This window comes from Paroedura picta, chromosome 1 (assembly GCF_049243985.1).
Source record: "Paroedura picta isolate Pp20150507F chromosome 1, Ppicta_v3.0, whole genome shotgun sequence".
NCBI lineage: Eukaryota > Metazoa > Chordata > Lepidosauria > Squamata > Gekkonidae > Paroedura > Paroedura picta.
The window spans coordinates 173,900,301-173,921,502 of record NC_135369.1 but is presented as its reverse complement, the minus strand read 5'-3'; the positions used below and the strand labels follow the sequence as shown (position 1 = coordinate 173,921,502).

Sequence of the window (21,202 nt, the reverse complement as noted above, 5' to 3'; positions counted from 1 at the left end):
ATGGTTTTGTGTTTTGCATTACTTGATAGCTCTTTCAGAGCTTTATCCATTTATCTGGTTGGGAAGAAGAAGAGTTAGTTCTTATATGCCGCTTTTCTCTACCAGAAGGAGTCTCAAAGTGGCTTGCATTCACCTTCCCTTTTCGCTCCCCACAACAGACACCCTGTGAGGGAGGTGAGGCTGAGAGAGCCATGAGATTTATATGCCACTTTTCTGTACCTGAAGGAGTCTCAAAGTGGTTTACAGTCGCCTTCCCTTTCCCCTCCCCACAACAGACACCCTGTGAGGTAGAAGAGGAAGAGTTGTTTCTTATATGCTGCTTTTCTACCAGAAGGAGTCTCTAAGTTGCTTATTCCCCGCAACAGACACCCTGTGAGGTAGATGGGGTTGAGAGAGCTGTGGCAGGACTGCTCTATGAGAACAGCTTTAACAGGACTGTGACTAGGCCACGGTCACCCAGCTGGCTGCATGTGAATGTGCAGGGAATCAAACCCGGCTTGCCAGGTTAGAAGCCGCTGCTCTTAACCACTACACCACACTGGCTGGGGATGCAGCATGCCTGGTATGGATGTAAGATGTAATATAGAGTGGGGGCCCTTCATGGCATACATCCGTGAACCAGATTAATGCTTGTGCTCCTTTTCTAAGATAATAAAACATTTGCAGACTGGGCCTACAAGTGTAGAGAAGTGTATCTGTGATGGAGTTAAGCACAGGGGTGGGGAATCCAAGAACCTGCTTCTCCGCTCTTTGCATGGTGTCACTGCTTTGCCCAGTTTCTTGGGCTCTTCTACCATTTTGCCAGAGTGCTCTTCAAGAACTCCTGCTGTGATGAAAACAGAGTAGTAGTAGTAGTTGGTTTTTATACCCCGCTTTCCACTACGCAACGGAGTCTCAAAGCCGCTTACAATTGCCTTCCCTTCCGCTCCTCACAACAGACACCCTGTGAGGTTGAGAGAGCTCTGTCAGGACTGTGACTAGCCCAAGGTCGCCCAGCTGGCTGCAAGTGGAAAAGCAGAGAATCAAACCCTTTTCTCAGGGGTGGCTAAACTGTGGGTCTCCAGATGCCCATGGACTACACTGCCCGTGAGCCCCTGCCAGCAAATGCTGGCAGGGGCTCATGGGAAAAGTAGTCCATAGACACCTGGAGAGCTACAGTTTGGCCACCCTTAAAGGGGAACTGATCTGTGTCACCTGGAAATCAGTTCTAATTTGGGGACATCTCCAGGCCCCACTCGCAAGCCGGCAAGCCTAAATCTGAAAAATTGCTTCTCCCCCCTAAAATCCTTCTCCTTCCCACCCCGTTTTCTCCTTGCTTTCAGCATTCTAGCCTTTCCTGAAAATTTCAGTCCTCGGCTCAAAACACTGCAGTTCTCATCGGAGGGAGGCTACCCTCCCTTTACATACTTAATTCACCAAGTGACTTTTCACGCCTGCCGGAAAGTTCCTTGAAGCCTTCACTTTGCCTGTGGGTGGCCCGGGCCTGCTGTTTTTGTGATCAGCCTGCGTGACTGACAACCCTGAAACGCCAGTCAACCCCCTACCCCCTCAGGAAAACATTGTTGCTTGTGTGTTCCTTTTGACTGCAGGGGACTTGAAGGTAGGACACGGAGGCAACTGGGACGGGCAGAGAGGCGGGCTTCCTTTCATTCAAAGAATCGCAGAGTTGGAAGGGGCCATGCAGGCCATCTAGTCCAATCCTCGGCTCAATGGCGGGCCAGCCTAGAAATTCCCTGATAAGTGTTTGTGCAGCTGTGGCTTGAAGACGGCCAGTGGGGGGGGAAGCCACCACCTCCCCAGGCAGCCGATTCCACTGCTGAACTACTCTTGCTGTATAAACAAAGTTCATAATACCCAGCCAATACCTCTCTGTCTGTAATTTAAATCCCTGCAATGCCTATCTTCCGCTGCCAACAGCTCCCTGCCCTAAGGGACAGCCAGCATGGTGTAGTGGTTTAGAGCTGTGGTCCCCAACCTTTTTATCACCGGGGACCGGTCTACGCTTGACAATTTTACTGAGGCCCGGCGGGGGGGGGGGTAGTCATTTGCTGAGGGACGTTGCTGCTGCCTGAGCCCCTGCTCCATTTGCTTTCCTTCTGACACCCCTGACTTCCCGCTGCCCACTGGGGGAGCACTGCCAGCAGCAGCAGCTGCCATGCCGAGGGGGAGCCCCAGCCACTGAAGAGCACTAGATTCCCAGCATCACTACTAGACATAAATGTATGCCTGTAATTAATACAAATAAGTTGTAGATTCTGAACAGAAAAGGTATTAATGGTAACTTTTAAGTGACCTACAATAATTAGTTTTGAAATTTATTCTCAGTGGGTTGTGAATGGAACAAGATCGTGGCAACCAGTTTCAACAGCAAATCATGCACCCAATGGAAAAGTTACTGCTTAACATGGGGGGACCTCCCAACATGTAGTACAACTGGGCTGCTACGAAAAGCTGATATTGTTCCAAATCTATCCCCTACTGCCTGCCCTATGCAAGCTTTAGCTACATTCATACAGCTTGCTCCATTAGTGCAAAACTGAAAGACGTGGGCAGATGGCACTTTCCTGTTAAAGCCACACAGCTTCATTTTACTACTACTACTACTACTACTACTACTACTACTACTACTACTACTACTACTACTACTACTACTACTACTACTTTACCACCGCTTTACCACCGCTTTACTACTAACTACCACTTTACTATTATTTTACTACTGCTTTACTATCACTTTACTACTACTTTACTAAAGCCACGTGGCTTCATTTTATGCTGACTGCTACTACTACTACTTCACTACTTTACCACTACTTTATTACCACTTTACTATTTCACTACTGCTTTACTATCACTTTAGTACTGCTTTACTGCGGCTTTACTACTTAAGATAGTGAAAAGTAGGATATATTAAAAAACCAGGGGAGCCCCAGCCATGGCGGCCACTGGAGAGCACCAAAGGTGAGCCAGCGGCAGAGTGGCAGGGCAGCCTCCAAGGCAGCAGCCAGGGAGGAGGACGAGGAGGAGCTGCGCCCGGTACTGACTGATCCACGGACCAGTACCGGTCCCCGGCCCGGGGGTTGGGGACCACTGGTTTAGAGTAGTGGCCTCTACTCTGGAGAATGGGTTTGAGTCCCCACTTCTCCACACAAAGCCAGCTAGGTGAACTTGGGCCAGTCAGTTCTCTCAGAGCTCTCATCCTCACCTACCTCACAGGGTGTCTGTTTATTATGTTGTGGGGAGAGGAAGGCAAGGCAATTATAAGCCACTTTGAGACTCCTTTGGGTTATAAAAGCGAGGTATAAAAACTCCTTCATTTTCACCATACCAGTTCTTGAAAAAACACTGTGGCAAGGTGGTATAAAAGGCGATTCTAAACTGCTTTGAGACTCCCGAGGCCTGCTAGGTGACTGTGGGACAGTCATGGTTCTCTCAGAGCTCTCTGAGCCCCACCTACCTCACAAGCTGTCTGTTGTTGGAGAGGGTGACTGTAACCTGCTTTGAGAGTCCCAAGGCCTGCTGGGTGACCTTGGGCCAGTCAGTTCTCTCAGAGCTCTCTGAGCCCCACCTACCTCACAAGCTGTCTGTTGTTGGAGAGGGTGACTGTAACCTGCTTTGAGAGTCCCAAGGCCTGCTGGGTGACCTTGGGCCAGTCAGTTCTCTCAGAGATCTCTGAGCCCCACCTACCTCACAAGCTGTCTGTTGTTGGAGAGGGTGACTGTAACCTGCTTTGAGAGTCCCAAGGCCTGCTGGGTGACCTTGGGCCAGTCAGTTCTCTCAGAGCTCTCTGAGCCCCACCTACCTCACAAGCTGTCTGTTGTTGGAGAGGGTGACTGTAACCTGCTTTGAGAGTCCCAAGGCCTGCTGGGTGACCTTGGGCCAGTCAGTTCTCTCAGAGCTCTCTGAGCCCCACCTACCTCACAAGCTGTCTGTTGTTGGAGAGGGTGACTGTAACCTGCTTTGAGAGTCCCAAGGCCTGCTGGGTGACCTTGGGCCAGTCAATTCTCTCAGAGCTCTCTGAGCCCCACCTACCTCACAAGCTGTCTGTTGTTGGAGAGGGTGACTGTAACCTGCTTTGAGAGTCCCAAGGCCTGCTGGGTGACCTTGGGCCAGTCAGTTCTCTCAGAGATCTCTGAGCCCCACCTACCTCACAAGCTGTCTGTTGTTGGAGAGGGTGACTGTAACCTGCTTTGAGAGTCCCAAGGCCTGCTGGGTGACCTTGGGCCAGTCAGTTCTCTCAGAGCTCTCTGAGCCCCACCTACCTCACAAGCTGTCTGTTGTTGGAGAGGGTGACTGTAACCTGCTTTGAGAGTCCCAAGGCCTGCTGGGTGACCTTGGGCCAGTCAGTTCTCTCAGAGATCTCTGAGCCCCACCTACCTCACAAGCTGTCTGTTGTTGGAGAGGGTGACTGTAACCTGCTTTGAGAGTCCCAAGGCCTGCTGGGTGACCTTGGGCCAGTCAGTTCTCTCAGAGCTCTCTGAGCCCCACCTACCTCACAAGCTGTCTGTTGTTGGAGAGGGTGACTGTAACCTGCTTTGAGAGTCCCAAGGCCTGCTGGGTGACCTTGGGCCAGTCAGTTCTCTCAGAGATCTCTCAGCCCTACCTACCTCACAAGGTGACTATTATTGGAGAGGGTGATTGTAACCGGCTTTGAGGCCTGAGCCAGACACGGTTCTCTCAGAGCTTTCTCAGCCCAACGACTTCACAGGGTGTCTGTTGTCAGGAGAGGAAGAGAAGGCAATTGTAAACTGCTTTGAGACTCTCTCTGCCCCAGCTGCCTCACAGGGTATCTGTTGTGGGGAGAGGAAGTGAAGGTGAGGAGGAGGAGGAGGAGGTTGGTTCTTATATGCCACTTTTCCATACCCATCATGCTTGGCTTGTCGGATCGGAGAGACCCTTAGGAGATTACTGGGAGTCCTTGGGCTCAGTCATGCTCCCCCTGCCTAACTTGCCGATACAATAGAGAACCATGTAAGCTGTTTTGGAGCCTCGCTTGGATGCACGTTAGTCTCCATTTTTTGGAAAGGCAATTTCTCCAGCCGTGTCACCCCCTCCTGTGGGAGCTTTCCCAGTCTGCACAGGGAAATTCCTCTTTGAAGATCGGCACCCCTGGGAGAAAACCAAGCCGCATTTGATGTTAGCCATTCAGTCGAGTCCGATGTTGGGCGATCCTGCGGCTCAATTGTTGTTACAATTTTCGATCTTGCCCTGCTTCTTTTAGTTGTTCCACGTTCTGGCTGGTGTCTGTTTCGGTCGTCTCTAACCACCACGTTCTTTATTGGCCTGGTTTACTTTTTAGCAAACCACCTTGAATGAATCTGCCCATCCCACTGGGTCTCAGTAAGAGTTGAGTTGAGGCTCCTTGTAGTTCCAGCATTCCTTTATGTTATTGTTATTATGTTAATGTTATCGTTGTTATTCACTTTGTTGTTCTATAAATGATGTTACCTATATCATAGAATCATAGAATCATAGAGCTGGAAGGGGCCATACAGGCCATCTGGTCCAACCCCCTGCTCAATGCAGGATCAGCCCTAAGTATCCTAAAGCATCCAAGAAAAGTGTGTATCCAGCCTTTGCTTGAAGACTGCCAGTGAGGGGGAGCTCACCACCTCCTTAGGCAGCCTATTCCACTGCTGAAATACTCTGACTGTGAAATTTTTTTTCCTGATATCTAGCCTATATCGTTGTACTTGTAGTTTAAACTCATTACTGCGCGTCCTCTCCTCTGCAGCCAACGGAAACAGCATCCTGCCCTCCTCCAAGTGACAACCTTTCAAATACTTAAAGAGGGCTATCATGTCCCCTCTCAACTTCCTTTTCTCCAGGCTGAACATTCCCATGTCCCTCAACCTATCTTCATAGGGCTTGGTCCCTTGGCCCCAGATCATCCTCGTTGCTCTCCTCTGTACCCTTTCAATTTTATCTACATCCTTCTTGAAGTGAGGCCTCCAGAACTGCACACAGTACTCCAGGTGTGGTCTGACCAGTGCCATATACAAGGGGACTATGACATCTTGTGATCTTAATGTGATGCCCCTGTTGATACAGCCCAAAATGGCATTCGCCTTTTTTACCGCTGCATCACACTGCCTGCTCATGTTTAGTTTACAATCCACAAGTACCCCAAGATCTCGTTCACACACAGTGCTACCTAGAAGCACAGGGAAATTCTATCCCCCATCCAGTAGGCATGCTTTTCATTTTTCTGACCCAGATGTAGAACTTTACACTTATCTTTATCATTTTCTTGTTTCGTGTAAACCGCCCTGAGCCTTCGGGGAGGGCGGTATATAAATACAATAAATAAATATTTTAAAATGATTAAAAACAGGACACCGGAAGTATCCTAAAGACATTTATACTGATTCTAAGATACAAACAATAGTACCGTTTATATTGCAATACAAAGTTGAATATTAAAGACGACAAGAATATTACCGCACAATACGACAACAATAGGCTACTGGTATGAGTAACAAATTCGGGAAGATGTTTGCCATTGTTCTGGCATCAATACTCGTTTTCTACCGCACCTCACATATACGAACTTTCAGTGGGCACAACAGCCCTTCACAGGAATACTCTTATCTAAAAAGGCTACAGATGCTGAATAAAATATTGCATTTTCTTTGTAGTAATCTTGAAAAAACATCGTTAATAAAAAATCCATATAGATCTGAAAAGGCCAATAATAAAATCTGAGAAAAGGTGTACAAGGATTATACAAAATACTGGAGGGGTGGGGGGGGGAGTGGTTTAGTTTTTAAAATGTGGTTTAATACTGCAATTCATATCGTCTAGCGAATAACAAAAATAAGAACGAAAACAAAGAAGTGCATGGGGGTTTCGGGGTAATTGCTCTGCTCCACGGTCCTTGTGTGTATGGGAATGCTTCGGGAGCTCACCGGCAGCAGAGACAGAATAAATAGCAGTTGCTCACACGTCCTCGGTGTCTTCTATTAGGTCTTGTGCGATGAGAAGATGGACAGTCTATCCAGGAAAAGAGGACTTCCTGTGGGTGATGGTGCCCACTTCCTCTCTTCTCCACAGGACTCCCAGAAGTGGCATCTCAAAAACCAACTAGGACTACAAATAGCAGCTTGGGAAATAGCTGAAGGTTGGGTGGGCGGGGCCTGTGGAAGGTGTGGTCTGGAGAGAGGAGGGGCCTCTGGAGGGTATAATGCCACAAAAGCCTACCCTTCAAAGCAGCCATTTTCTCCAGGGGAGCTGATCTGTCACCTGGAGACCATCTGTAATCCCAAGAGATTTCTGGCCACCACCAGGAAGTTGGAAACTCTATAACCCAACCGAGGTGTTTCTTCTGTTATTGATTCAGCGGAAATGCTTGAGGCCACAGTATGAAGGAAGATAAAGGGAAGCAAGGGACAGAGAAAGCAGGGTGGGGACCGCGAGGGGAGGGGAGAGACACAGAAAAGGGACAGTGAGAAATCTGCATACTGTGCTGCGTTTGTATAGAAGGAGAATGTGTATTTTGAGGGGGAATGGGAGAAGAACGAACCTCTGAGCGATGAAGTCTGCGTCACGTGTCACAAGATTGCAAAGAACGGTGGGCCAAGCTAAACGTTTCACATCAGTGTGCAGAAGGGTAGCTTGAGCCCTCCTGGCCTTCTCCTCTCCCCAAAGCAACTCTTTTTGTGCAAAACAAAGTGGGTGAGGGGTTACCGTGACGTGCACTTGAGCATAATACTGACCCTGTCTGTTTTGTGTTAATGAAGGAGCGAGTTGGCGTGTGTAGATGTGAAGGAAGACTTTTGCGTGAGAGTTCTGTGCTTCGAGATGGGAGGATGAAAAGACCCTTTTGGCCGGGTCCTTTTTGCCTGAGTAACTAGCGGCTTCTGGGGTGAGCTTTCGCCGGTGGCAGCTGAAGCCGCACGGTGGGCGAGGCGGCCAAAAACTAGTCAAATGGTTTGGAAGCCGGTCAGTCTTCATGCTTCCCGGCAAGGCTGTTACATGTTGGGCAAGGGGAAATGCTTGTGCAAAAATACGCAGGTGTGCTTTTCGGGAATCTCGTCATCGGGGCGCTTTTTGTCTCTTTTGTGTCAACTGGGCCGATCCCCTCAGCCTGGGAAACCGCTCAAAGGCGGGCGATACTTTAAGGCCTAAAAATAGGTGCCCTCCAGCTGAACGGGGCAGCCGCTACGGCCGCAAAGTGGTTTTGCTCCAGCCGCAAAGTGGTCTTGTTCATCGCTCCAAGAAAATCAGTGCTTACCCCCAAACGAATGCCAGCTGTTCAGGAAACACCACCCCGGTCCAGCCCCAACTCGCAGAGCTGCAGAAAGAGCTTTTCTAAAAGGCTACGTTCTGCTCCTCTGACACCGTGCTTTAGTAACTCTTCCAACTAATAATCTGCTCAAACAAAGAAGTCACTTTTTTTTTCCAGGAAGGGGGCAGTCCCTGTAGTTCTACTCGACCGAAATCTGCTGGGAATAGGACTCTGTGTCTTGCATGAAACTTGGCATACCGTTAAGAGAGGGAGACACCCCCCCACACACCCTGACCCCCACGCCCACCCTTCACAGCGTCACACGTCAATTCCAACTTCATCGTTTTGATTAGGTCCGACTACGAGGAAGAGCGAACACAGCTTTCCAGAAGAGGCGGGCATCCTCGCTTCTTTGTCGCTCTCCCCGAAACCGGTTCGCTTGCTTTCCGGGTCTTTCTCTCGCTCTCGCCTCAGTAAGGATACTGTTTCTGTTTCTTGCCCGAAAAACAGGCCAGCCAAGTGCAGATCAGCATTGCCGCAGCGGCACCTCCTCCGGTGCAGTAATAAGCCCAGCCAATTTCACAAGTGCCTGTGGGCGAGTCAAAGGACAATCAAAAGACAACGTTGTGGGGGGCGTCTATTGACGTTCAGGGCCGGATTTTCCTACAGGCGAACTAGGCTTCGGCCTAGGGCCTCAAGATCAAGAGGGGCCTATGTTCAAATTGTTAGCAAAATTAAAATTACACTATTACATCAATCACAATGTGTTTCATTTAACATATTTATATATATCACAGTAATGATGTATTTTATTATTTCTCATGTAATTTACAAACTTAAAAATGGGAGGTGAAAGGGCCACATAAGTGGAATAGCCTAGGGCAGGGGTAGTCAAACTGCGGCCCTCCAGATGTCCATGGACTACAATTCCCATGAGCCCCTGCCAGCATTAGCTGGCATTTGCTGGCAGGGGCTCATGGGAATTGTAGTTCATGAACATCTGGAGGACCACAGGTTGACTACCCCTGGCGTAGGGCCTCTTTTCATGTAAATACGGCCCTGTTGACGTTGCATGTATCCCGCCCTCTCCGGAATGTTCCTGAGACAGCTAATGCAGAAGAAAACTGCAAACCAAATACACACATCTCTACAACAAGAGGTAACAACTGCAACAGGTTACAGCTATTTAAACAAAACAATTACCCATAATAGTTCTATTCCACCACCTCTCTCGGTGGAAAAGTGTGTTTTTTTATGTGCCCTGTGTTTGGTTCCGTACAAACACAGCTTTCCACAATTTAAAACATGCCCCCCAAAAATCAAATTATTGAAAGGAACAGAATAAAACAAAGCTGCTCCATCAATACGACAATTTAGGATTTAAAATACTACAATTACAAGGGCTGCACATAATGATTTGGAGCAAGGCCATGAATTGCTATCAAGTGGCTATTTCTGAAGAGCACCAGGTGGTGTGTCATCTTTTGGAGTGTGCTCGGAACACATGCCATCATTGGGCATTTTGTCTGAAACAAGAGGCATGGTACAGTCTAAATTTAAGGGCTTTGAAATCCCACTGACTTTTATAAGAATTAAGAAAGCGCTTAATTATAGAATCATAGAGTTGGAAGGGGCCATACAGGCCATCTAGTCCAACCCCCTGCTCAACGCAGGATCAGCCCAAAGTTCTGTTAGGATTGTGTAATCGAGTGTCCTCCCTGCAGAAATGTTTAAAATATTTTCTCACATCTCAGGGTTTCTTCAAATTCCAATCTTCAGAACAATATTTGCTCCTCTCTGCCTGCTGGAAGATGAAATCTCGTGGGGAAGGGAAGGGCCCTTTCTTGTCTCCCTGTGCATGATATGGTGGATGTTTATAAAATTGTTAACTGTGCCAAGGATGTTGAGGAAAACGAATATATTCTGTCTTTCAACAACATAACTCAGTTCATCACTCATTTCCATGCCAGTGTTTGATCTGGCTTGGATGCTACTAGGAAGCAGGTCATACTCTCCTGCTTCCACATTGCATTATATACATTCAATAACCATCTAGCTTTCCTGAAATCTTCCCAAAGCCTAGTTTACTACCATATTTTTAACGGATTCCAAAAAGCTGGGGTGAGTGCCTTGTAGATAGGAAAACTGAGTTGCATGTATCCATAACCTATGTTCATCCATGTCTTCTGTGCATTTGGACTGTGCCTGCACAGGCTTGCCACAAACAGAATTTTTCTAGCTTTAAGAGCCTAAAAGGGGGGGGGGGCTCCGTTACAAATCCGATGCAATGGCACCTAAACCATCATTTACAGGAGAACACCCCTTCAACACTTCCTGCCAGGCCACTGCAAACCCCCAACAGAAAAAGCACAGTGGGGCAGTAGGGAGGGAATGTGTGTCTGCACAGAAGACACTGATGAACATAAGTTACAGGTAAATGCAACTTTGTTTTCATCTTCTGTCTTCAGTGCAGCTTCTCACTGAAGAGGCTCTTATTGAAACAGAGACTAGAGAACCACCTTGATGACTTCTGCATCTTTTCTTGATTGCAGAACCCAAACCTGTCTGTCAAACATGTCTTCAGCTGCCTATGTTGCTGATTTGCAAATGTCCACAACTGACACCCTCCAATGAAACGCAGCTGAAGACCCCCAGGCCCTGGTAAAGTGCGCCTTAATATCAAGAAGACATGGCTTGCTAGAAACCTTATAACGAGACTGGATGTTTTGCCACAAGTCATCAAGATATGGACTGCAATGATGTTCATCCACCCTTCTTAGGGCCAGAATAACAATAAAGTTTGCTGTCTGAAAGTTTTCTGTTGTCCAGGGAGAGGATAGTCATGTACAACAATGACGCTCATGGCCATGGATCTTGCAGGTGCCTCTGCAGCATGTCTCCAAACATTTACTTCTTGCTTGGAGAGTTTTATAGCTTCTGCCTGAATAAGCTTGGCCGAAGCTCTGGATTCCGCAGGGAGCTTATCTAGATATTGGAACAGCTTGTCCCACAAGAAAATCTGATAGTCCCCCATAATCACCGGAAAACGCAAATTTCTGAAAATCAGGGCAGTTAAAAGAATACGTCTTGCAGCGAAGCAAATCAAGGTGCTGACTCTATCAGATGAAGAGTCTCTGGCATGACTGCAGCTTCCCAATGATGAGAGAGAAAGGTGGGGGATGTATAGACAGGAATTCAAAACAATCTTGTTTTATTCCATAGAGTATTTTGATCCTCTTTGAAGTTACTAGAATTGACACTGGCGTTTGCCACACTTCAGTCATGGAATCTTCCACATTCCTGCAAAACTGGAAAGGCTACAATGCCCTGGGAATCTTGGGAGAGGTGACTTAAATTTTTATCTTTCAGTTTATTATCTCCAGTTGAGACACGGATGCCTAATGCCTTAGCCATCCTCAACATTTGTTTGCCGTATCAGCAAAGATCTTAATTAGGAGATATGGGTGTGTGATCTCTGATGCTGTCATCGGGGGAAAGTTCGGACTGACTAGCTCCCAGAACTACAATAGGATACAACGGTACCTTCACCTTCTGGTTTGGACTCAGGGGACACTGGAGGTTGAAACTTGAATCAACCAAAGCTTTTTGTTGAATGGTTACACCCTGGCCTGGGTGGTTTAGGTTGGGGACAAAATTCTGGCCACAACTGCAAATAAGCAGGGGATATATATAGTAAGGGTGCCATGGAAGTGAGGCAGACTGCAACCATGGGGCGTTTTTTGTCAGTTCCGACTTGGGTTGGCAAAGGATCCTCTCGAGGAAGACTTATACCATCACTCTGAGTTTGTGATATAAGCTTGTCCAAAGATTATAGGTGCAGTATTAGAGCGTAAGGTGGTGATGGGGTACACCAAAATGACATCCAAATCCATGCAGGAAGTAGGTGGTGAGGATGATGTCTTCTGATGCTTGGAGGATGAAGCCATCTCCTCCTTATGCTTATTCTCCTTTGCTTCTTTGGAAGGAGCCTCGGAACAGCTGTGCGCCGGAACCCAGAATTAAGACGAGGTCAGGAACTGAACTGAAGACATAGATCACTTCAGAGGTGACTGTGGCTTCATGGCTGCCAGAAATGTTGGAACCAAGTGTGGAAGGCTGGAACAGGCTCCAGAATGGAAAGTGAAAAGGCCCACCTGAGGATGGAGCTTTCACTGGATTTGATTCTTGAACTGACTTGGATGGTTCGGATGTAAGGGCCTTCTTCCAGAGAGCCTTGGCAAATATCACATTATGGCCATGCTTCTCACTACAATGTATGTATTCCTTGAAGAGCTCATTGCATTGGAAGCCATAAGGGACTTTGGTCCGAGTTCTTCCATTAAGAAAATAGGGGGGGGGGGGGAGTCAGCAAAAGTAACCTCATCACCACCGAGAGGAAGGCCTGCGACGACTCCAAATCCCCACAAAACAATAAGATCTCTGGAGAGAGAATGATTCTATCCATGTGGTGACAGAAAAGGAACTGAGGGTGAAGGGGGCATTTCCCCCCTAACATGTGACAGATTGGCGGGGAAAATGTCGGCTCCAGAAGAGAGGGGCGCCCCTTTTGGGCTCTAAAAAGTAGAAAAATTCTCTCCAGGCAGTCCTGCCCAGGCTTGGGTACTCATTTTACTGACCTCAGAAGGATGGAAGGCTGAGTCAACCTTGAGCCGGCTGCTGGGATCAAACCCCCAGCCTCATGGGCAGAGCTTCAGACTGCATGTCTGCTGCCTTACCACTCTGCGCCACAAGAGGCTCTGCAGAGTTTGAAAGGCACTACAAAATGCAGAAAACATATTCTTGAAGGTGTGTAAATTAGTAGAAAATCTTGGTCTGAGTTGGGATAAATTGAAAAGCATCACAACTGATGGTGCAAGAAATATGGTGGGAGGCAAAGCTGGTGTAGTTGCAAAAATCAATGAAGAGATATTGAAATTAAACGGTACACTTTCCAAGCAATTTCACTGCATCATCCATCAGCAAGCCTTGTATAGTAAGAATCTTCAGTGGGAAAGAGTGATGCGTATAGTTGTTTCCGGCATTAACTACATCAGGCATCATGGCCTTGCTCATCGTTAGTTTCAAAATTTCTCTCAGAGATAGATGCAGAACATGGTGATGTATTGTTCCCTGCTGAAGTCAGCTGGCTTAGCAGAGGCAAAGTCCTCAAACGTTTTTTTCAGTTTTCATCATGAAATTGATGTCTTTCTTGAGGGGAGAGAAAAAGGTCAAGAAGCACTTTCTGACCCTGAATGGATGTTTGATTTGGCTTTCTTAATGGATATCACAGAGCACCTGAACACATTGACTCTAAGGTTGCAGGGGAAAGGAAAGCTTGTGTGTGACATGTATACTGAATTGAAAGCTTTTGAAGCAAAATTAATCTAGACAGCATCCTAAAAAGCAGAGACATCACCCTGCCAATAAAAGTGTGTCTAGTCAAGGCTATGGTCTTTCCAGTTGCAATGTATGGCTGTGAAAGTTGGACCATAAGGAAGGCCGAGCATCAAAGAATTGAGGCTTTTGAACTCTGGTGCTGGAGAAAACTCTTGCGAGTCCCTTGGACTGCAAGGCGAACAAACCGGTCAGTCCTAGAGGAGATCAGCCCTGACTGCTCCTTAGAAGGCCAGATCCTGAAGATGAAACTCAAATACTTTGGCCACCTCATGAGAAGGAAGGACTCCCTGGAGAAGAGCCTAATGCTGGGAGCGATTGAGGGCAAAAGAAGAAGGGGACGACAGAGAATGAGGTGGCTGGATGGAGTCCCTGAAGCAGTCGGTGCAAACTTAAATGGACTCCGGGGAATGGTAGAGGACAGGAAGGCCTGGAGGATCATTGTCCATGGGGTCATGATGGGTCGGACACGACTTCGCAACTAACAACAACAATGCTGCAATTGACTAAAATTTGAAAAGGATGGAAATTTACAATTTAATGCTGAAAGACACATTAAAGCACTGAACCTATTGCAGGTGGAATTTCAGAACAGATTCACTGATTGCCCTAAGCTTGGAAAGGAAATAAGAATGTTTCAGATTCTATTTGAAGTATCACCAGAAGATGCAAGTAACTTTTTTGAGACCCCTGCTCTACAATATAAAAATCTGCAGGATAAAATCCTTCCAGGAGCTTACAGTTTTATACAAGTCCCTCCCTACTCTCAGCTGTGCTATAAGCGCTATGACTGGATCTTTGAAGAACCGGAGCAGTCTCTTACCCAGTTCAAACTGGTTGGAAAGATTGCCGCAAGTCTGCTTGACTTCTTCACTGTCCCAGCCCAGAGGATAAAGAGCACAACCGGAACCAATTAACAAGCCTGCAGAGATAAAAACAAAAGAAAACACACAGATAAAATAGGGTTGCCTGTTGAGCCGGGAGTGGGCGGGATTTGGGGAGGGGAGGGACCTCACTGGAAGATTATGTTATGAAGACCGCCTTGCAAAGCAGTCATTTTCTCCAGGGTAGCTGATCTCTTTAGGCTGGAAATGATCTGTAGTTCTAGGCCATCCCCATGTCCCACCTGGAGGCTAGCATTCCTACAAGTAAAGCAACCAGTCTCCCGGGTCCAAGTTCAAAACTCTAACCACTTTCAGAATCACACAGAGCTGGAAGAGACCACAAAGGGCCATCCAGTGCACCTCCTCAGGCACTCATCCAATGTGGAGGGTTCTTTCTCCTAATTTGAACTGACTGCTCCTTGTCCTGGTCTCTAGAGCTGCAATAAACAGGGTTCTCTCTCTCTTTAACATGTCTATCTTCTACACAGTTTAGATTGACCACAATTTTACTTGATCACACTGGCATGATGGGTTAGAATAAAAAACTGGGATTAGGAAATGATATCCAAATCCTCAGGACTTCATGAGACTACTCCCAACTTTCTATCTAAACAGGAAGGAAGATTAAACTGAGTTTAAGCCAAATTTGTAGTTCGGACTGAGGACAGGCTCTGGTGCTTGGCTCATAAAACCCTTTGATTTTTGAGAGCCAGTGTGGTACAGTGGATGCAGTGCCCGACTAGAAGCCTAGGTGACCTGGTTTCGAATCCCTGCTTCTGCCATGGAAGCTCGCTGGATGACTTTGGTCCAGTTACAATCTCTCAGCTGGACCTACTTTGAAGGGCTGTTATGGGGAAAGAGAGAAACTCAAAAGTTGAGCTGAACAGTAAAAAAAATAATGTAAAACTTGTTAATTATTTATTATAGTGCACAGTTAAAAACAGAATAAAAACATCTTAAAAACTATGCCGAACTAACAACACATAGGACCAAACGCGTTTCGACCCTTCCGGGTCTTCCTCTGTGGTCAAAATTATAATAATACACTATATAGCACTCTCTAATGTCTATAACATCACGCACATGAGAATACACTCTGAGTACAGAACTTAATGATAGCGAAGAGTGGTGACTTTAGGGACATAACATAGGAATTGGTCTCCAAAAAGGATAAAATTTACACATATTGGTTGGAGCCATAAGTTACAGTCCCCACTCCACCATTCAGCTACACATTATAGAGAGTGCTATATAGTGTATTATTATAATTTTGACCACTGAGGAAGACCCGGAAGGGTCGAAACGCATTTGGTCCTATGTGTTGTTAGTTCGGTATAGTTTTTAAGATGTTTTTATTCTGTTTTTAACTGTGCACTATAATAAATAATTAACAAGTTTTACTTTTTTTTTTTTATTGTTCAGCTCAACTTTTGAGTTCCTACCTGTTAAGGTTGGGTTTTGTTCCTTTTTTGGTTTAGCATGGGGAAAGAGAGAGACACGTTTTTGAAAGCTGCTTTGAGTCCCAACAGGGAGAAAAACAGGCTAAAAACAAATAAATGCAACCCAAACAGAAAGGTAAGACTGGTGGTGAGCTTCTAGGCTATATTATGCCACTGCTGGTTTCGCATTTTTGTCTTGGGGGATTTCTTTGTGAAGAATGAGCAATAATAATACACACCGCCCTTGCAAGAATGATTCACTAGCCCATAAACAAATATGCAGATCTTTTCCTGTCACGGGTCTGTTTTGTATTCTGCATTTGCAGATGTGACCCAGCTTTCCCTCCGGGACTTCATGACCATCAAGGATTGAGAAAAATGTGAGGTATGCCTACACAGACGGAGATTCCAGACTACGTTCCTGCAAGATTGGGAACACTCTGTTTACCAGATACCCATTCCTTGCTGATGCAACTCTTTGCTTAGGAAGGGCTAACAAATCATGGCAGAGGAATAGAGAAACTACGTGTCCATTTTTGCTAGAAATCCCAAACAAGCGTGATGAGGAAAATCCCCAAAGGATTTTTGTGAAGGGTACTTGATACTTGGGAGAGGGGAGAGAATTAACTGTGAACTGGCGTTTAATTTTTCCGAACAAGATACTGCCTTTGTAAGTACAAATTCAGAATTGAGGAAGAACTGGACTTTTGCATTTGAGGGATGAAATGCACTCCAGGGAAATATCTTACAGTCCGTGTCTTTGAGCAGCCAAGGAATTTAGGCAGTTGAGGTGGATTTTCAAGGTGGAAGCTCAGAACTGGATAAACTGTGGATCCCACTTGCATCAAAAACTCAGATTATTCCTCACAATAGAACAGGGGTAGTCAAACTGCGGCCCTCCAGATGTCCATGGAACGCTGGCAGGGGCTCCTGGGAATTGTAGTCCATGGACATCTGGAGGGCCGCAGTTTGACTACCCCTGCAATAGAAGATTACTGCATTACAGGGTGTGGAAATCTGGCAGTTTGAAGAGCACGCTTCCTAGCCATTATGCCTCTGTGTAAATATGCAAGATACTGAAAGCTATTTTATAAATCTGGAGTTCTGTAAAATACTAAAATACACTGCTTGTCTCATAGAATCACAAAGTTGGAAGGGATCTCCAGGATCATCTAGTTCTACCGCCTGCACAATGCAGGAACTCACAACTACCTGCCCACCCACAGTAACCCCAGTTTCATGCCCAAGTGATCCCCCAGTTGCATGGAGGGTTGTCAACCTCCAGATGGGGCTAAGAGTTGCCAGTTCCCTCCTCCTTTCTGCTCATGGTAAGTCCTTCTCCTATCCTATGCTTGTTGGGGATGGGGGGAAACTTATCAGGAGAAGGAGGGATGCCCAGCTGCCATTACAATCATGATCCAGAAGTCACATCCTCATGCAGTGGCATTAGGACCATGTTCTGGTATTTGGGCAGAAGCTCTATGGCAAATTTGGATTCTACCATAGAGTTTTTGTCCCCAATGATGCCAACGCAATGGTGTCACTTCCGGATGACTGCAGAAGTGATGTAGACATATTGATTCAACATTGACAGGGCCTCTGAATAACCCCTCCACCCCCAGCCAGTTGATCAGCAGCAGGGCAGTGGGGCCTGACGGTGTGGGATCTACACCTTTACTGGAGGGGGGATCTGACAAGCCTAGGTGGGGTGTTGACTTTCCCCAAAATTACAACTGATCTCCACTCTACAGAGTTGGCTTACCAGGTCTCCTGCCAAGGTGGGAGATATCCTGCTGTCCCTGATGGCACTTGGAAAGGCAGTGGGGTCCAAAAAGGAGCAGAAGCATTGTTGCATCAACAGTGTGATGTCACTTCCAGGGCAAGCCCAGAAATGACAGCATGATACTCTAGGATTCCCCCCTCTCAAACTCTATTATTTCCTCATCCCTGCCCCTCTCTCTCCCTGTCGGGAACCCAGAGAGATCAGTTCCCTTGGAGGAAATGGCGGCTTCCAAAGGTGGTCTCTATGGTATCATATCCGCAATACGCTCCTCAGCAAACTCCACCCTCCGCAGACAGCATCCTACAGACCCCCAGGGATCCCCAAAGCCAATACTGGAAAACCTTGATGTAGGTAATTTTCAGGGTCAAGCCATTTCTCCATCGCAGACATGTTTTTGTCTGATCTACCCATCTTTCCGCATCAATCCTACGAGACGCTATTCTTATTTCATTACCACATGCAAGCCTGGGAAATGACAGGGAATGATTATTATTTTTCCCATTAGGCAAATTGGCCTGAATTCTCATGAAAAATTTAGTTCCATCGAGAAGGGAAAGCTTCCAGCGCTATCAGTACTGCAGACTGTGTACTTGGCGAGAATCCCTTGCCTAGGGGAGGGAAATGACCCAGCTATTATCTGATCTGCTGTTTCGATGCAGCTGTATGTATCAGATCACAATTCTTCATTATTGAAACAATCATTTCCAAACAGCAGGGGCCCAAGAAAGCAAGAATTAATTCAGCAATACGCATTCATGAATGTGCAAATAACAGAAGCGTCTCCAGCGGAGAACGGAGGCCGTGCCAGTAACTGTTGAATCGAAAATGCTGTTAAAAAGGCCCGCTGGCACTCAAGCTACTATTAAATGAGTCGTACTTTCTGCAAAACGAAATGTTAGGACCCCGTAAAGACCCTTGCTTAGTGAATATCAAAGCGGCGATTAAAGATTCCACCGTCGCTAATAATTGCTTCCCATGTGGCCATTGTTCATAAAGATGCTTTATAACAAAAGTGGCGCCCACAAACCCGGCAGCTCATTAAGCCCATAATAAAGGTTACATTTCATACTTTGCTCTTCTCAAATTACAGTCAGCTTGGCTAATTAAAACCTCGTCTGTACAGTAGAGGGTACAAAAAGCCAACTCTAAGTAACTCGGCCTGAGAATACAATGATACAGTTCACAGCACAGCTGAATAGTTTCATTCAAAATTCTTCTTTGTAATAAAAAAAAAACTCTCTCAGAACTTGAAGTGCAGGAAGTCCAAACGGAAATCCCCAAGAATAAGGCCATAAAGATGAAGATGCCATTTTGTGCCATAGTTCCTACCACAGGAGTCTCCAACAGGCCGGCCACAAACACCTTTCATGGTGTCTACCAAGCGTTTTTTAGAAGGTGAGTAGGGCCAAATGGGTTTTTTGCTCATCAGTTATTGTAGATTTGACAGATTATGCAGATTAAAAAGAAGAAGAAAATTGCCTTGGCAGCAGCTGCCAACTTCACTATCTGACTGCAGGTGGGCTGTGGCAGCCATTTTGTGGCTCTTTCTCCTGCGGCAGCCGGTTTGTGGCGGCCATTTTGTAGCTTTCTCCGCATTCCAAACATGTCTGCAGGCTCAGAAAGGTTGGAGAGCCCCCTCGGCAACCTTGATGGAAGACTTCAAGCAGCATCTTCACTGGCAGGAGGGGTTCATACGAGGAGAGAGAGCTCTATCTCAGGCGCACCAAGCTCGAGCCCTTTTAGTAGAGCTTTATAAATCAATACTGACCCTTTGAATTCTGCCAGGAAACGGGAGAGCTAATGCAATTGCTGCAAAACAGGTTTTAGAAGTTCCATCAGGAGACGGGCCACACAGGGCACTCCACATTAGCGGCTGCTTCTGAATAAACACTGTCCTGGAGGGCAGCTCCTGTGAAATTGCCTGCAGGAGTTAATCCACACATTCCTCATGCACAGCAGACAGATAAAACCCGGTCGCCTGTAACACAAACAGGAGAATTTTCATCTCCTCTTCCGTTTCCGTTTGTGCCTGGCATGCAATAATGCAGAGGCAAGCAATGAGAAGCCACCTCTAACCTTCTTCCTTGAAAACCCCATGAGGTCACTGTAAGACAGCCGTGACTTGTTGGCAAAAACAAAAGTGCTCGCTTATGTACACCTGGCAAGTCCCAAGATGCTCTGGCCAAGGAGGAATATGCCATACATTTCATGTTGATGAGTTCAACAAAGACGCCCACATTTTCAAACTTTGGCAACATGTATGTTTTAGAGATTACCCTTGCTGTGGTCCAGAACAAGTTCTCATGAAACCTTACTTGTAATGCATCACGACTGATTAATCATGTACGTTTACAGCTCTTTGTAAACTTTTGTTTTCAAATGCATTACGCTCTGTCCTACATGCTTCTTCTGAAGGGATTTCTTGATACCAGCTGTTTGCTGACTCAGACTCACCCTTCTGTTGTTGTTAGTTGCAAAGTCGTGTCCGACCCATCGCGACCCCATGGACAATGATCCTCCAGGCCTTCCTGTCCTCTACCATTCCCCGGAGTCCATTTAAGTTTGCCCCTACTGCTTCAGTGACTCCATCCAGCCACCTCATTCTCTGTCGTCCCCTTCTTCTTTTGCCCTCGATCGCTCCCAGCATTAGGCTCTTCTCCAGGGAGTCCTTCCTTCTCATGAGGTGGCCAAAGTATTTGAGTTTCATCTTCAGGATCTGGCCTTCTAAGGAGCAGTCAGGACTGATCTCCTCTAGGACTGACCAGTTTGTTCACCTTGCAGTCCAAGGGACTCACCCTTCAACCAAAGAGCAAAGAAGAGACAAAGCTCTGGAGATACAGATTCTGTTCTGCTTCTCACCTCATAGATAATAAGCTTCCTCCATAACAGGCATTAGAAATAATTTTGTGACCAGCAAGATTCTAAACCACGCCTTTAGATACCAGAGCTTTCTGCTTGATAATGGTGTGGTGTTGAAGACAGTAAGAAAAAAATGTCGTAAAATCAGAGAACTTATTTGAGTATTGGGAAAACTGTGTCAGAAGAAGAGTTGGTTTTTATACCCACCTGTTCTCAATCAGGAGTCTCCATGAGGCTTTCAATCACCTTCCCTCCCTCTTCCCACAACAAACCAGTCAGTTTGGTGTAGTGGTTAGGAGTGCAGACTTCTAATCTGGTGAGCCGTGTTCGATTCTGCGCTCCCCCACATGCAACCAGCTGGGTGACCTTGGGCTTGCCACGGCACTGATATAACTGTTCTGACCGAGCAGAGATATGAGGGCTCTCTCAGCCTCACCCACCCCACAGGGTGTCTGTTGTAGGGAGAGGAATGGGAAGGCAACTCTAAGCCACTTTGAGCCTCCTTCAGATTGGGAAAAGCAGCATATAAGAACCAACTCTTCTTCTTCTTCTTCTTCTTCTTCTTCTTCCTCTTCTTCTTCCTCTTCCAACACCCTGTGAGATAGGTGGGCTGAGA

The 21,202-nt window shown here is 46.6% G+C and overlaps 2 protein-coding genes across 4 annotated transcripts in view; both read right to left on the bottom strand.

Annotated features, from left to right (window-relative positions):
* The window catches only part of FOXO1 (forkhead box O1), a 456,870-nt gene that overhangs the window by 214,151 nt on the left and 221,517 nt on the right, over nucleotides 1–21,202 (bottom strand). The gene's annotated exons all lie outside the window — the stretch shown is intronic.
* Nucleotides 6,346–21,202, bottom strand: part of LHFPL6 (LHFPL tetraspan subfamily member 6) — a 33,430-nt gene continuing 18,573 nt past the window's right edge. For both annotated transcript variants that reach the window (XM_077312394.1, XM_077312405.1), the window contains exons 3-4: nucleotides 14,445–14,543; nucleotides 6,346–8,816 (exon numbers count right to left, since the gene is read on the bottom strand). In XM_077312394.1, the coding sequence (XP_077168509.1) occupies nucleotides 8,698–8,816; nucleotides 14,445–14,543 (218 nt within the window). In that variant the 3' untranslated portion in view covers nucleotides 6,346–8,697. The remainder of the gene's footprint in view (nucleotides 8,817–14,444; nucleotides 14,544–21,202) is intronic.